The sequence below is a fragment of the Aythya ferina genome, assembly GCF_964211825.1.
Source record: "Aythya ferina genome assembly, chromosome: 28".
Taxonomy (NCBI): Eukaryota; Metazoa; Chordata; class Aves; order Anseriformes; family Anatidae; genus Aythya; species Aythya ferina.
Window position 1 is genome coordinate 2,045,737 of NC_140325.1, and position 15,453 is coordinate 2,061,189.

General features: G+C 60.9%; 2 protein-coding genes across 4 annotated transcripts in view; both read right to left on the minus strand.

Annotated features, from left to right (window-relative positions):
• Positions 1-7,151, minus strand: part of LOC311424681 (cyclic AMP-dependent transcription factor ATF-7) — a 66,257-nt gene extending 59,106 nt beyond the window's left edge. For 2 of the 3 annotated variants that reach the window (XM_084500007.1, XM_084500004.1), the window contains exon 1: positions 7,079-7,151. The gene's annotated coding sequence lies outside the window, so the exon portion shown is untranslated. Of the gene's footprint in view, positions 1-2,989; positions 3,099-7,078 lie in introns of those variants that run through there. The other variant, XM_084500005.1, reaches the window with a different exon arrangement.
• Positions 7,152-8,108: 957 nt separating this feature from the next.
• On the minus strand, positions 8,109-10,284 carry ATP5MC2 (ATP synthase membrane subunit c locus 2). Its single transcript, XM_084500036.1, has 5 exons — positions 10,233-10,284; positions 9,166-9,244; positions 8,833-8,895; positions 8,441-8,601; positions 8,109-8,350 (listed from the first exon to the last, which is right to left on the minus strand). Exons 2-5 carry the CDS (start codon positions 9,199-9,201, stop codon positions 8,236-8,238), a joined length of 375 nt encoding a protein of 124 aa, XP_084356162.1. The 5' UTR covers positions 9,202-9,244; positions 10,233-10,284; the 3' UTR covers positions 8,109-8,235.
• Positions 10,285-15,453: the final 5,169 nt, after the last annotated feature.

Consider the following 15,453-nt stretch of genomic DNA (forward strand, 5'->3'; position numbering starts at 1 on the left):
TTTCTTACTGAGCAGGGATAATTACAAGAAAGCCATGACAAGCCTTGGAGAGCACGTTGTTTTATCGAGGAAATGCCTAAGTGACCTAGAAACTGAAGTCCCATTTCCTGAAATTATTTATCCGCTTAAGAGCCCGCGTTTCAACGAAAGTGAGAAAGAAAAGCTGTCGAAAATGGGACTTGGGAGCCCGAGTCAAACCTGAACAAATTCTCCCTACGACTGCGTGCGGATGGTTTTAAAGAGATCAAAGTCAAGGCTGCACGGAGCCGAGAACAGGGGAGCCTCTTTTGTAAGCGACCACCTATGGACAAAACGCTTGCCCATGAATTAAAATAACTGGAACAGCATCCGAGGGATAGGGGAGAGAAAGGCACGAAGCGCTCGTGTGCGCCCGGGGTCATAAAATAAAAATATTTTGTCCCACCTGTTATTATTTATACCGCACGCGGGCATTTCTATTTATTTTTTTTTAGCATTCAAAGGCACACACGTTTTACGGCGTCATTATTTGATACGCGAGCCCGAAAATCAGAGGGGAGCAAGAAATATTCCAAACGTGAGCCAGGTCTCGGAGTTTGGGCCGTGGCTGTGAGCTGTTTCGCTGGAGCTGCCTCCTGCCCGAGGAGCGAGGGCGTTTTGGTGGCGAAGAAAGCAGTGATTTCCCACAATTTTGCACGACTCAAGAGGCGAAACCTCACAGGGATGAGGGATGCAGAGCCCGAACTGCTGATCCCACAAACTGCTGTGCCGTGCGTCACAGGGAGCTTCCCAAAGGCAAAGGGAAGGCAGCGGAGGGTGAAAAGATGAAAAACACCCACGTGAAGAGGAGCGAGCACTGGTGAAGGATCCCCTCACCTCCACGTGCTCGGAAAATGCCACCAGCATGCTCGGGATCACCCAAAATCACGCTGCATCACCTTGCATTGGCCTTGCAATGGCTGTGTTGGAGCCTGGAGGATGAGCCACGCTCATTCTACAAACCCTGGTGTGCCATACACAGGCTCCCCAACCCCTTCCGTGCGCACAGGAGCTTCCTCAGCCCCATTTTCACAGAATAAATCCACACCAGGCTGCGGGATGCTCAGTAAAGTCCCTGCTTTCTCACTTTATGGCCCCACGAGCCAAATCCTGCAGACCTGGTGCCCGGCTGCCATCACCTCTGGGTCTCGTCCCCCTCTGCTCCTCGTCCGCTTCTGTTTTACCCCCACCAAAAACCCAAAGGAGCAGGGAAAGAACGGCCGAGCCGACCTTCAGATCCCGCTGCAACAACAGCAGGAGGTGGGAGAAAAACTTTACCTTTCATTAACAAGCGGATTAATTGGCAACGCGATCGCCATCCCCTTCCACTCAGCAGCAGCCCAACCTCGCTTTCAAAGCCTGCAAAGGATTTCCAGCGCCTTTGGCTGGGGCCACGCTCAGTGGCACGGCTGGAAACGAAGTCTGTTTTAAAAGCTGCCTGGTTGAAATAATTGCAAGCATCATCTGCTCGGCGACCGGAGCGTTTGTTCCCCGCGTTTCAGCAGACTCAGCACCAGCAGAAGTATTTGGCAGAAAAACCGAGAGCCGTGCTCTGCTCTGTGTCAGGTTTACTCACTTTGGAAACGGTTGAAGGGTGTAAGAGAGCCCCGGCTGGTTCCCCAGGTATAAATACACTCCGCTGGGTATTGCTTATTCCCCAGCACTGCCAAGTCCACCTCCAGCCAAGTCCTTAATGCACTGAAGTTTATGAAAGGCTATTTTTTTTTTGTTGTTTTTAAATATTATTTTTAATAGTAACAACGGTATTCGGAGCAAGGTCTCTGCCAGCCAGGGCTGAAAACATCTCCAAGAAACGAAAGAAAAAAGGGGGGGAAAAAATAAAAAGCGAGCTGTGTAAGAGCTCTGCCAGCAGCAGCACTGCAAGCGTGGCCCTGTGTCCCCAAAACGCAGGGAAGCGGTGAACCCTGCAGCTTTACTTGAACTAAAACGAGAGCATTTTGTACCAAAGGAGCTGGAGAGTCCCTTTTTTGGGAGAAAGGGGGAAAAACGCCTTCACACAGCTTCTCCTTTAGGGTTTGCTCGGTCGCATCACAAAGAGAGCTCAGATGCCAGCCCCGCAGAATGTGCACAGGGAAATCCCTGCGGTGGGTGCAGAGAAATCCCCATGCTCATCCCCTGCTCGCGTTTGGGGACAGAAGAGGAAAGAGGGGGCAGGAAAATCACCACCACCACCCCGGCCAAGCGTGCAGAGGGCTCAGAGGGAAGAGGAGCCACCCCAAAAGCTCGTCCCACTACGTGTTTAGCCTGCGTCAAAACCCAGCACAGCCCTGGTGAAACCACGCCGCCTTGGAGCTGTTCGAGGCACTGAATTCATCACGTTTTGATAAAATGTTGAACTTCAGCATGCCTTAAAAAGCAGCACGTGCTACAAAAGGGCTGTGGCCTGGTGGGTTTCTGTGTTAGAAGAAACCTGCCAGGGTTTCTTTTGTGCCAAGGAGGTGCAAAGCGAGCAAGGAACCTCTCGGAGGATGAGGCTGAACTTCAGAGACCCAGTTACACCAGAGTCCTAAACCAACCGCAGCAAAACGCACGGCAAGAATCAGCCCCAAAGAGGGAGAACAGGGACCAGAGGAACGGCAGAGCTTGGGGACACCGCTCTGTGGGGACACAGCACCTGGAGACACAGTCAGGACACCACGACCCCGTCCTGCAGCATGCTCAGACCCATGCAGCATCATCACCTCCAGCCCCCGCGGCTCCTGGGGCCGTGCAGGGGTAAACCCGAGCCTTTTAGGGCTGGGCAAAGCCACGAAGAGAAGCAGAGGAGCGGGATGAAGGGACGGTGACTCGCTGCAGGCTTCCGACGGGACACGACGGGGGGATTTGTCAAAGAGATGTGAGAAATCTCCCGGTGCGAGGCGTGAGCATTGTGACGAGCGTTGCGCTCGAGAGGAAGAGAGGCTACAAACGTGTTTTTTGTTTCCTTCCCTGCGTGCAGCTTCCTACACACCTCCAACAAAGAGCTGCCGCTTGCTGGCTCCCCAGGGGAACCCCGTCCCCGTTCACGTCTCTCTGCTCAGCCTCCGCTCCTCAGCGTTCGCCCATTGTGTTACGAGTTCCTTGAAGCCAAAAAAACAAGAAACGGGATTATTTTAACACAGGGTGGGGAAAAAAAAAAGAAAAAGAAAAGTTACAGGAAGCAACAGGTCCCTAATCCTGAAGGTTTGTTACAAAAAGCATTTTCTACCCATGCTGGAAAGCCCTCGCGAAGCGCGAGCGGTGTTCGGGTGCCGAACATTTGGAGGAGGAGCAGAAAATCTGGCCTCATTTCTAGGTGCTAGAACGTCAACCAAAAAAATAAATGAGAAGAGGCCCAAGACAGTCAGGAGGATAAATAAAACCAAGCAGAACGCAATAAAGCATCCCACGTGACGCAGCAGCAAACGAATCCAAACCCAAAATCCAACCCAGAGATCCTCTGGGCTAACACCCGCTGCAGAAACCCCCACGGGGGCTGCCAGGAGCCCAGCACGTTTCACTTCAGCCCTTTCAAAAGCGTTTTCACCACGAAGAGGCAGCAAAAGGCGCTGGGCTAGGATGGTCCCAGCTGGCCCGACCGCTGCTGCACGCCCTGGAAGAGCTCCTGCTGCTCCCAGGCACCTCGTGGCGTGGTGCTGGTGGATGTTGCCGGCTCAAGGAGGCTGGAAGAGGGACTCGCTTCCATCCCCACAGCGTCCAGCTGCTCTCGGGGCTCCCCATCTTCCAAAAACAGGCCAAGGAAACCTCCTGCCTGCCCCACGCCACATCCACAACCCCTTTTCCAGCTGTCCTGAGACTGCTCTCCTCCGCCAGCCGGGTCCCAGGGGTTTTGGAAGCGGTGCGAACGAAGATGTTACCGAGAAGTTAAGATTCCTGAAGTCCTTTTATTTTTGCCAGCTCCTACACCACACGTCTGTGGGATCACCGCCGCTGCAGGATTTGTGCCACGCGCTTCCCAGCTCGCCTGGACCACGAACTGCCCCTGCTTAAGGATGGCAACGGCGCCTGCGACGCACCACGACGGGCTGAGCGACCAAAAGTGAGACCCGGCGGGGCTCAGCACGAAGTTTGCTTTCACCTGACAGCTCCATAAATCACGCAGGGATAAAAAAATCACAGCACTACACGCGTACGGCGTGAAAGACTGGAGAAGACCGGACAAGAAGGGACCTCGAGGAGGTAAAAACGCGAGCGAGAAGCAGCGAAGATGTCAGAAATACCCTTCGGCAGGGGAAAGCGAAGTCAGAGGGAAGGCCAAAAAGCAAGCGGAAGGTTTAACTTGATCCCAAAGTTGGCGGAAAACTTCTCCTTCTGCATCCTCCGAGGAGAGGCAGCGCCCCGAGCCCCCGGTACGAAGCGCCGAGCTCTTCGGTAGCAGGATATTGGCAAATTGGAAGGCATTCAGGAAAACAAGAGTTCAGCAGCTGGAGGGATTGATTTACGCGGAAAGATTAAAATAACTGGGCGTGGAGTCGGGCCGAGCGCTAAGTAAGGTGGACGGGATCATTTTTTTTTTTTTGCGGGTAGTTGACAGGCAAGCGCCAAGAGGCAGAGGAAGCGTTTAGCGTGCCGCAATTAGGCATAACCCAAGGACTGGCACCCAATTAAGGAAATTCACGGCGGCGTTATAAAAGTTCTCAAGGAGGCGAGGTCCGTCGGGTCCCAAAACAGCCTCTTTCTCCCCAATTTCCAGCTCGGGGCTAGGAGCAGGAGTCAAAAGTCGCCGCCAACCTCGCGCCTCCGCCGCTTTTCGGTTGGTTTGTTTGCAGCTCCGAAGGCAAACGAGCCCGCAAAGCAATTAAGGTTGGCACCGCTAATTGCCCCGCTCGGGTGACGGAAGATAAACACCTTCAAGGAACGAGGAGCGGGGCTGTTTTGAACCCTCCTCGCCTCCCCAAAACCCGCCTGCTCCAACCCACCTCCCACGCGGGGTTATTCCTTCCCCCCCCCAAAAAAAAAAAAAAAAAACCAATCCAAAAAAACCTCGGGCAAAGCCCGCGCTTCGGAGCCGCCGCCGGATTCCCCTCCGGGACCGACCGCATCCCGGAGCCAAACTATTTTGCAAGCGGATCGCCAAAAAACCAGACGATCCCCTCGGCTCCTCGCCGCCGCACGACCTCCCTACCGTGGCGGGGGGGGCAAAAGAAACCGGGCACCGCTGCCCCGCCAGGGCTCCCGCGCCGAAAACGTCCCTCGAAGGGGCCTGAGCAGGGAAAGGAGCGAGAAGTTCCCCGGGAAAAGATAACGGCGAGGGCCGGGCCGGGCGGGAGGAGCTGCGCAGAGCGAGGTTTCGGTGCCCCAAAATGTTTCACCCCGCATCCGGACGAGCTGAGATCTTTTTTTTTATTATTATTATTTTTTTAATTATTATTATTTTCCCTGTTGAAGCTTGGGGAGAAGCCACACGGACGGTTTTGGGCTCATGAAACAGGTCGGAGCCGCGCTCGCAAAGCCAGGAGGGAGCCGCTGGGTGAAGTCTCGCCCCGTCCACACCCTCCCCAAACTCGGAGCTCCCCAAAAAGCACCCCCCCCGGGGAGCCCCCCCCCCCAGCACCGCGCCAGGCCTGGGCTTTCTCCTTTCTGCTGCTCGTGCATCTTCCTCCGCGCCCTGGGGCTCCCTGAGCCCCCCCGCAGGAGGGTGTAGGGTGGGCTGAGGGTCCCCAGCACCCCGCAGCCGTACCCCAACGCCCCCCAGGTCACCCCCACGGCTTTTGGACACCCCCAGACCCAGCCCAGCGCCCCCCAGGGAGCCCCAAGTTGAGCTCAGGCCCCCCCCACTCGGGATGGGGGTGCAGGGCAGGGGTCCCCCAGCACCAGGGGGGGTCCCCACAGGACCCCTCCCATGACTCCGCTGACCCTTGGGGTCCCCACGTCCCAGAACCTGAGGGTCCCCACACCCAAAGGCCCCCCCCAAACTCTCCAAGGAGCCTCCCAACCCCACATTTTCCCTTAAACCCCCCCCAAAACGTCTCCAGGGCCCTACCTGCCAGACCCCCTCCCCTCAAAGCCCCCCCAGATCCACACACAGAGACCCCCCCCCTCCTTAACACCCCAACCCCTCACCTCCCACCCTTTAGCAACCTCTGAGGACCCCCCCCAAAACCTGAAGCCCCCCCAAACCCTGAAGCCCCCCCCCTATTCCCAGGACACCCCACAAGGCCCTACCCCCCCCCCAAAGCCCCCCAGCACCCCCAACCTCCCCCACCCCCTAAACACCCCCTTTAGCTCCCTGTTTCCCCAGCCCAGCCCCAAAAAGCCCCCTGAATTTTCCCAGGACTCCCCCCAAAGCCTCCTCCTCCTCCTCACAGCCCCCCCCAAATCCCCCCCGTACCTCATAACCCCCCCCAAAACCCCCTAAATACCCCCCTAGGGCTCAGTTTCCCCATATCAGACCCCCCCCAAGGCCCCAAATTCTTGGGACGCCCCCTGGGGCCTCCTCCTGACAGCCCCCCCACTGCCTCCCCATACCCCTAAATCCCCCCCCCAGGCCCCTAAATCCCCCCCCCCAGGCCCCTAAAGCCCCCATACTCCCCCTAAAGCCCCCCCACACCCCTAAACCCCCCCCTTTACCCCTCATTTTCCCCCATCCCACCCCCTCGTCCCCCAAATTCCCAGGACGCCCCCCCAAGGCCCCCTCCGTACCCCAAATCCCCCCCCCCCATGGGGCCTCCCCCCCTCAGGCACCGCCCGGGCCCCTCGCAGCCCCTCCCCTCCCCACGGCCCCGCCCCCTAAGAGGGGCGGCACCACCCCCCATTCCCCGCCCTCTCCCCCCCTTCCCCAGCTTCCTATTGGCCGAGCCGCCCGCCGCTCCGAGCCGAGCGGCGAACCGATTGGCCGGCGGGCCCCGCCACTCAGCGGAGAGGCGGGACGAAGGCGAACGACGGAGGGGGGAGGGGGAGGAGGGGGAGCGGCTGCCTGAGGAGAACTCGGGGAGAGTTGGGGGGGGGGCGGGGGTCCCCCCTCCCCCCCTCCGTTCTCCGCCTTTCCCGGTTCCCCCCCCCTCGCCCCTCCCGCCGCTCCCGGGGCCGCCCCCGCCGGGCTCGGTGCCCCTCCGGTTACCTCCGGGAGGGCCGCGCCGCCGCTCGCCGCCTCCGGGGCCTTGCGCTGGCTGCGGACGCGCTTGGGCCCCCCCCCCGGCCCCTCCCCTCCTCCTCCGCCCCCTCCCCTCCCTCCTCCTCCTCCTCCTCCCCCCCGCCCCGCAGCGAAGTCTCGCGAGATCTCGCCGCGAGGAGCCGCCGCCGCCGCCGATAAGGGGGCGGGGCTATGGGGGAGTGGGCGGGGCGTGAGGCCACGCCCCTTTTTTCTCCTCAGGGGAGGCGGCAATGGGGATGTCGCGACAGGGAGAGCGGTGTGATATAGGGGATGTCGCGACGTGGAGGCTGTTGTGACATGGGGCATCGCAGCACGGAGGCTGTCACGACATGGAGACCATCGCGACGTGGAGGCTATCATGACAGAGAGGCCATCTGGAGGCTGTTGTGACATGAGGGATGTTGTGACATGGAGGGCGTTGGGATATAAGGGACATCGTGACATGGAGGCCATCGTGACACAGAGGCCATTGCAAAACAGGGGTTATCGTGACACAGGGGACATGGTGACATGGAGACCATCACAGCACGGAGGCTGTCGTGACATGAGGGACATCATGACACGAGGGATGTCATGACATGGAGACCATCGTGACACGGAGACCATCATGACACGGAGGCCATCACAACACAGAGGCCGTCACAACACTGAGGGGACGTCATGACATTGAGAAGATCATGCCACGGAGACCCTTGCGACATGGGATATCGCGACATGGGGGCTATCGCGACATGAGGGACATCCCCACAGAGCCCCCAGCCCCACACAATGGGTGCCAGCACCCGTGGGGCACCCCCAGGGTCACGACCCCATCCCCATCCCCATGCGGGTGTCCCCCCCCCTTGTCCCCCCCCCCCCCCCCGAGGTGTCCCCAGGGAGGTGGCAGCGGGGCCGCGACGTCCCCGGGGGGGGGGGGTGGGCGACGTCCCCCCCCCCCGGTGCCACCCCGGGGAGGTGACAACGCGCGGGGCCGCCGAGGAGGCACGCGGACACCGGCCCCGTTATCCAAACCGTCTTTATTCCCGGGGGGTGTGTGTGTATAGGGGGGGGGCAGGGCGCCCCCTGACCCCCCCCAAATCCTCCCCCGGCAGCCATCGTCCCCGGTGTCCCCTCCGGTGTCCCCGTCACATGGCGAAGAGGATGAGGAAGGCCACCATGAGGCAGAAGAGCCCCATGGCCTCAGAGAGGGCGAAGCCCAGGATGGCGTAGGAGAAGAGCTGCTGCTTCAGCGACGGGTTCCTGTGGGGACAAGGGGGGGGGGGGCCACGCTCAGCACCCCCCGACCCCATAAAAACCCCAAAACGTCCCCAAAAATGTCCCCTTCCTGACCTGGCGTAACCGATGATGAGGCTGCCGAAGACGGTGCCGATGCCGGCCCCGGAACCGGCCACCCCCACGGTGGCGGCGCCGGCCCCGATGAATTTGGCGGCGGTGTCGATGTCGCGACGGGCGGCGCTGGTGGCGACAGCCCTACAAGCGCCCGGCTGCGCCTGGCGGGGGGGGGGGGACACGGGGACATAGGGACACAGGGGGGGGGACACGGGGTCATGGGGACACAGCCGGTGGGCGGCATCACCCCCTCGTGCCTCAGTTTCCCCCCCCCCAGCTCCTCGCACCCATTTTTGGGGCCGTTTTTGGGGCCAAATCCCTCCACGTGCCCGTTTTTGGGGTCACCACGGAGCCCCCCCCACCCCATTGTGTCCCCCCCCCCACCCCGTTACCTGCTCGGGGGTGCTCAGGGGGACGGAGAGGGGCTGGCACAGCACCCGCGGGACCCTCCTCACCTGCAAGGCACGGCCACATTTTGGGGGGGGGGGACACACACAGAGCCCCCCCCAGGGGTGTGTGTCCCCCCCCCCGTGTCCCCCACCCCAAAACCTGCTTGGGGTCGGGGGCACACCACCACCTTTAGCCCCCCCCCCCCAAGCTGAGCGCCTCCTGTTGACTTCGGGGTGGCCCTAAAAAGGCAAAAAGTGTCCCTAAATGGCCCCCTGCCCCCAAAAAAAGCCCCCCCCCCCCAATGTGTCCCCCCCCCCCCCAACGACCCCACTCACCAGCGCGGGCGCGACGACCACCTTGGTGCAGAGCATGGCGGGGGCGGGGGGGGAGCGGCCTCCGGAGCACGGGGGGGTCCTGGGGGGGGGACAAAGGGGACAAGGGGGGGGCACAGAGGGGGGGTGGGACACGTGGCTGGCACTGGGGGGGTTGGGGGGGGACAAAGGGGGCACGGGGGGGGCACAGGGAGGGCGGGGGGGGCACGATCTGGGCCTGGAAAGGGATTTGGGGGGGGCAGAATGGGGTAGGAGGGGTGAAACCCCAAAGGGGGGGGGGCAAAATGCAGAGGGAATGGGGGGGCACCCCAAACTGTAGTGAGTATGGGGGTCACCCTAAATGCAGCGTGAAGGGGGGGCACCCCAAAATGTTGTGTGAAGGGGGGGGTCAACCCAAAATGTAGTGTGGGGGGGGCACCCCAAAATGCAGCTTCAAGGGGGGGCCAACCCAAAATGTAGTGATAATGGGGGCCCCAAAATGCTGTGTAAAAGGGGGGTCACCCCAAAATGTAGTGGGGGGGTCACCCCAAAATTGTGTGTGAAGGGGGGGCACCCCAAAACTCAGAGGCTCACCCCAAATGCAGTTTGAGGCCACCCCAAAACGCAAAGCAAGGGGGGGGTCACCCCAAAATACATTTGGTGGAGGTCGCCTCAAAATGCAGGGGGAGGGGGAGGAAACCCCAAAACGCATGAATTCGCCCCAAAACGTAGCGGGAGGGGAACAATACCCTAAAATGCAGAGATTCACCCCAAAATGCGGTGTGAGCTGGAGGTCACCCTATAGCGAAGGGGGGGCACCCCAAAACGCAGTTTGAAGGCGAGCTGACCCTAAATGGCCGGTTTTCAACCCAAAACGCAGTGTGAGGGGGAGCTGACCCTAAATTGCCGGTTTTCACCCCAAAACGCAGCGTGAGGGAGAGGTGACCCCAAACCGCAGGGGCTCGCCCCCAAACTCCCCCCAAACCTCTCCGGGAGCCCCCCCAGCCCCGTGCGGGCCCCCCCCCGCCCCTCTCCCCCCCCCCCTCCCCCTCCCGGTGCCCCCCCCCGTTCCTCCCCCCCGGGCCCCTCACCTGGCGCACCGGCGGCGGGCAGGTCGCGGGGGCGCCGACTGCGCAGGCGCGACCGGAAGCGCGGCCCGGAAGCACCATAGAGAGGGAGGCGGTGCCGCCACCTAGAGCGCCTCCCATTCCAGGCACGGCGCCACAGCGCCCCCTGCGGGCCGGGAGGAGGAGGTGACTGCGTGCACCCGGGGGGGCGTGGCCAAGAGGGGGCGAGGCCAATATGGGGTGGGGTCAAGGCGGGGGGCGTGGCCATGGGAAAGGGGCGGGGCGTTCTTGGCGCCCCCTGGCGGCCAAGGGAAGGAAGTGCACCAGGGGGGAGTGCATGGGGGCGGGGGCGTGCACGGGGGTGTGCACGTTTGCACGCGTGTTTGCACACGTGTGTGAGTATTTGCACGTATCTGCGTGCGTGTGCACACGTGGGGGAGGTGTCTGCGCATGCGTGTGCAAGTGCACGCGTGTGTGCATGGGTTTGCATGTGTGTGCAAGCTTTTGCGTGCATGGATTTGCATGTGTGCAAATGTTTGCACGCGTGTTTGCGTGTGTGTGCTCACATTTGCATGTAAATGCACCTGTGTACGTATTTGTACATACATATGTGTGCATATGTTTGCGTGTGTGTGTTTGCACACGTGTGCATGTTTGCATGTGTGTACCTGTATGCGTGCATGTTTGCATGTATGCACAGCTGTGTGCATATTTACACGTGTGTGCATGTATGTGCACATGTGTGCATGTGTTTGCACATGCGACTTGTATTCTCACATGTTTGCATGTGCATGTACATGTGTACATATTTGCATGCATGTGCATGTGTGTGCTCATGGTTTTGCATGTGTGCATGTGTGTGCATGTGTTTGCAAGTGTGCACTTGTGCGTACACGTTTGCACGTGCATGCACATGTGTGCGTGCATGCACATATTTGAATGTACATGCATGTGTGCATGTTTGCATGTGTGCACACTTGTGGACATTTTCATGCGTGTGCTTGCACATGTGCCCACGTGTGCACACAAGGCAGAGGGTTGCATTGCTGCGTGTCCTTCAGAGCGTGTGTTTGCACACGCGTGTGCACGGGGCTGTGGGGGGGGTGGCTGGGGCTGTGTCCCCCCAGGGGCCTGGGGGCAGTGTCCCCACAGGCTGGGCCCCCTCCCGGGGGTGCTGGGGGGGGGGGAGGGCCCAGCCTGGGGCTGTCGGGGGGATTTATGGGCAGCCCTAATGCGGGAAGCCGTAAAGCCCGAGCGCGCCGCTATTAATTAAATCATTGTTATAATTAACTTTCATTAAAGGAAAATCAATAGCGAGGAGCCGGGCTGGAAGGAGCCCATCCATCCATCCATCCATCCCCCTGGCACCGGGGGGGGAGCACCAGCCCCCCCGACGAACCCAATTCCCCCAGCTTTTCCCCCAAAACCCCCATTTTTCCTCCCACCTTTTTCCTCCCCGTTTTTTGGTTATTTTTTTTCCCCTTTATTCCCTGATTTAAACCCCGGCTCCATTTTGCTGCTGACCTTAACGGCTTAAATTAAAGCGCAATGTTCTCTGCTCCCCCCCCCCCTTCCCCGGGGGGGGGCCAGGTCCCCGTCCCCCCCCCCAGCCACCTCTTTAATGTCCCCGAAATGGCTTTGACCTTGCGATTAACGGCGGGCTCGGCGCAGCCACCGCAGTGTGACAGCCCCCGCCGCTGTGCGCCCCCCCCCCAAACCCCATTTTGGGTTGATTTCTGGGGAAAAGAGGAGCAACGGGGGAGGTGGGGGCGGGTGGGGAAACTGAGGCAGCTTTGTAAAATCCTGGGGAGGGTTTGGGGGGGTTCAGGTGTTGTTGTGTCCCCCCCCCCCAACACCAAGGTCCCTGGCCCTGTCCCAGCTCTGGCGCAGTCGCGGCCGCTGCTGCATCCTAATGAGGCACCGGGGTGGGGACGGGGACACGGGGCCGCTGTGTGTGTCCCCCCCCCACCTCCCCAAGGGACCTGCACCCCGACGGGTGGATGGACAGACAGACGGACACGTGCTGGGGGGGGGGTTGTCAGGGCTGGGGATGGACAGACGGACGGACGGATGGATGGATGGACGGGAGGGTGGGTGGGCAGGGGGGTGCAGGACATGGGGACAGGGGGACACGGGGACAGAGGGACACAGGGACGGACAGACAGACAGCTGGAGGGGGTGGGGGTGTGATGAGGTTCTGCTTGGGGGGGGGGACAGGGCCACATCTGGGCACAGCTGGATCCCGGGGGTCGATGGCACCGATGCGCACAGCTGGATCCTGGGGGCTGGGGTCACATCTGGACACAGCTGGATCCCCAAAATCACTGCCACGGCCGGGCACAGCTGGATCCCAGGGACTGGCACCACATCTGGGCACAGCTGGATCCCAAAGATCGGTGCCACATCTGGGCACAGCTGGATCTGGGGGTTGATGGCACATCCGTGCACAGCTGGATTTGGGGATCGGTGCCACATCTGGGCACAGCTGGGTCCCAGGGATCGGTGGCACCGCTGTGCACAGCTGGATCCCGTGGGTTTGTTGCCCCCCATCCGTGCACAGCTGGATTTGGGGGTCGCTGCCACATCTGGGCACAGCTGGATCCCGGTGCCAGGGTGCTTGGGGGGGGTCCCCGGGGTGGGCTGTGGTTTTGCCACGGGAGGGTAGAGGGCAGTGGCGGTCCAGCGATGCCGACACCGGACCCAATTCTGGACAGGGGGTGACATTTGGACAAGGGGTGACACCAGGCAGGGGGTGACACCGGGCAGGGGGTGACACCAGGCAGCGGGTGACCCCCCCAGGACCCCACATCTCCAAGCACAGCAGCACCTTTGGGTGCTCCCCACTCCCTCTCCCCCCAATCCCCTCCCCACCTCCACACCACCCAAATCTGCCCCCATCAACCCCACCCAAGGGTGGCACCGAGCCCCCCGGGGGGGGACACACACTCACAGCCACCCGGTGCCACTGCGTCCCCCCCCGGGCCTGAAATACGGCCCCATAAATCCGTGCCCTGCGGCGGCTCCGTGCTTAATTAGTCCCTGGAAGGACGTGATTCAGGAGAGCCCAAATGGGATGGCGTCATGCGAGGCATTAAAAAGGACGGGGATCGGTGGCTGGCGAGCCAGGAGATAAAAAAAAAATAAAATAAAACACAAAGGGGGAGGGTTTCGGGGGGGCATTTGGTTTTTTTTTCCTGCTCCCCAGTGATGCGGGTGAAAGGATGGGGGCGAATCCCGATGCACCCCCAAGGATTTGGGGTGTCTGGTGTAAAATCCTGCCCTGCCACCTGCCCTGTCCCCAAATTGTGGGTGTGGGCTCATGGGGGGGGGGGGTTGGGGTGCGATAGGGCCCCAGTGGGACCCCCAAAACCCTCCTGACACCTTCCCGAGCTGCTCCAGCTCCCGGCCGGCCACAGCGGGTTTCTTTTATTATTTATTTATATTTTTTTTTACGGGCTTTTTTTTTATGACAAACTTTACTTTACGTTTGACATTTAAAAGCTGATCAGATCTTCCCTCCAGGACAGCAGGAAATGGAGATATTTATTGGGGTCTCGGCGACGCCGGGAGAGCCGCGAGATTTACTCCGACAGCGCGGCCGGATCATGGATCTCGTCTGGGACGCGCCGGGGGTGGGGGACAGCGATTTATCGGGGGCTCGGGGCTTGTTTTACCCCCCAAAAAAAAGGGTTGGCAGGAAGGGGATGAGAGCCTGGGCTGGTTCACCCCATGCCCTGGTCCCTTGTGGGGATTCTCTGGTGGCAGGTTTGGGGTTGTGCCGGTGCTGGTGCTGCTGTCTAGGAGGGAATTAATTTTTGGGAATTAGGGTTTTGGTCTCTCCACGTGGCTCTGAAGCTCCTCTTTGCCCCCCTGGTGATGCTTTTCTTCCTCCCTGCCTGCCCCTCGGCTCGCTGGTGTCCCCGACCTGGGGACAAGCCTGGCGTTGTGGCAGCATTTGGGACCTGGGGACATGGCCAGGGTCAGGGGTGCTGTGCTGGAGCTGGGGACAGGATTTAAGGAGTGTGTTTGGGACCTGGGGACGTCACCTTGGGTTGGGGACAATGCCTCACACCAGGAGTGGTGGCTTCAGGGGGTTTCTTGGGCCAAGGGACAGCGCCTGGGACCTGGGGACAGCATCTTGGGGTGGTCTCTGGGCACATCTCACGGCCTGGACCAGAGCCTGGTGTCCAGGCTGGGGACAGCGCCCCCAAAACAGGGACAGGAACGGGGCTGGGGGACAGCACCTGGAGCTGGGACCAACCTCAGACCTGGGGATTTTGGCTCAACGGGGGGACAACACCCGGAGGCTGGGGACACACCGGAGGCTGGTGCCCATTTTGGGGACACACCGGAGGACACCGGTGGCATTTATGGGGACGGCTCCTTTGGGGTGGGGGGGGGACAGGGGACGCGGATGGGCCACGTGCTTCTCCTCTGGCACCAGACGATTTATCACGCTCGCCTCCTTGTGCCAGGGCGGCGTTGAAGAGCCCGCCTCGTAAAAAGGCGCAGATAAAATATTATCGCCGCCTTCCCCTCCGCACGCCGGGGAGTTTTCTGCCTCTAACGAAGGAGTTTGCCCCCCCCCCCTCCCCGGGACATCCACATCTTTATTTGCTGCTTCTTGGCACAAATATTCCCGGGGGGGGTGGAAATTTTAACGTTGCTGCAAAGCCACAGGGGGGGAAGCTGCTGCAGGGACGGAGCTGGAGGGGTGCTGAGAGCATCGGGGGCTGCGGGGTTGGGGTGGGCTTGGGGCTATGGGGGGGTGACGGGGGATCAGGAGGGGGCTGGGAGGGTTTGGGGGGGTTGGAGGGGGTCCCCCCCAGCCCTCAGCGGGGTTTTTTGCCCTTTGCTGTGCGAGCGAGCTTGCAGTTTCGGGGAGAACCTGGGCACGGCCGCCCCCCGCCCATTGATGGGGCAAGCAGCGGGTCCAGGGCTGCAGCCACGGGGTGGAAGTGGTGACGTCATCGCTTGTCCCGGTGATGTCATCAGGCGTCTGAAGAAGCCCGTGACGTCAGCAGCCCCCCCCGACCAATCGGAGGAAGGCCGTTGGGTCTCTGGACCAATCCAGCCTCGCCACTTCAGCCTGCCCCAACCAATCCCGGCTGGATCTGACCTCCCCCCCCCCCCCCCCCCGCCACAAAGCCCTGGGGTCCGAGGTGAAATCTGGGGAGAAATCCTCCCAAATTGGGTCCGCTCCAAACCCAAATCCTCTCCCGGTGCCCGGCAGCACTGCGAAAGC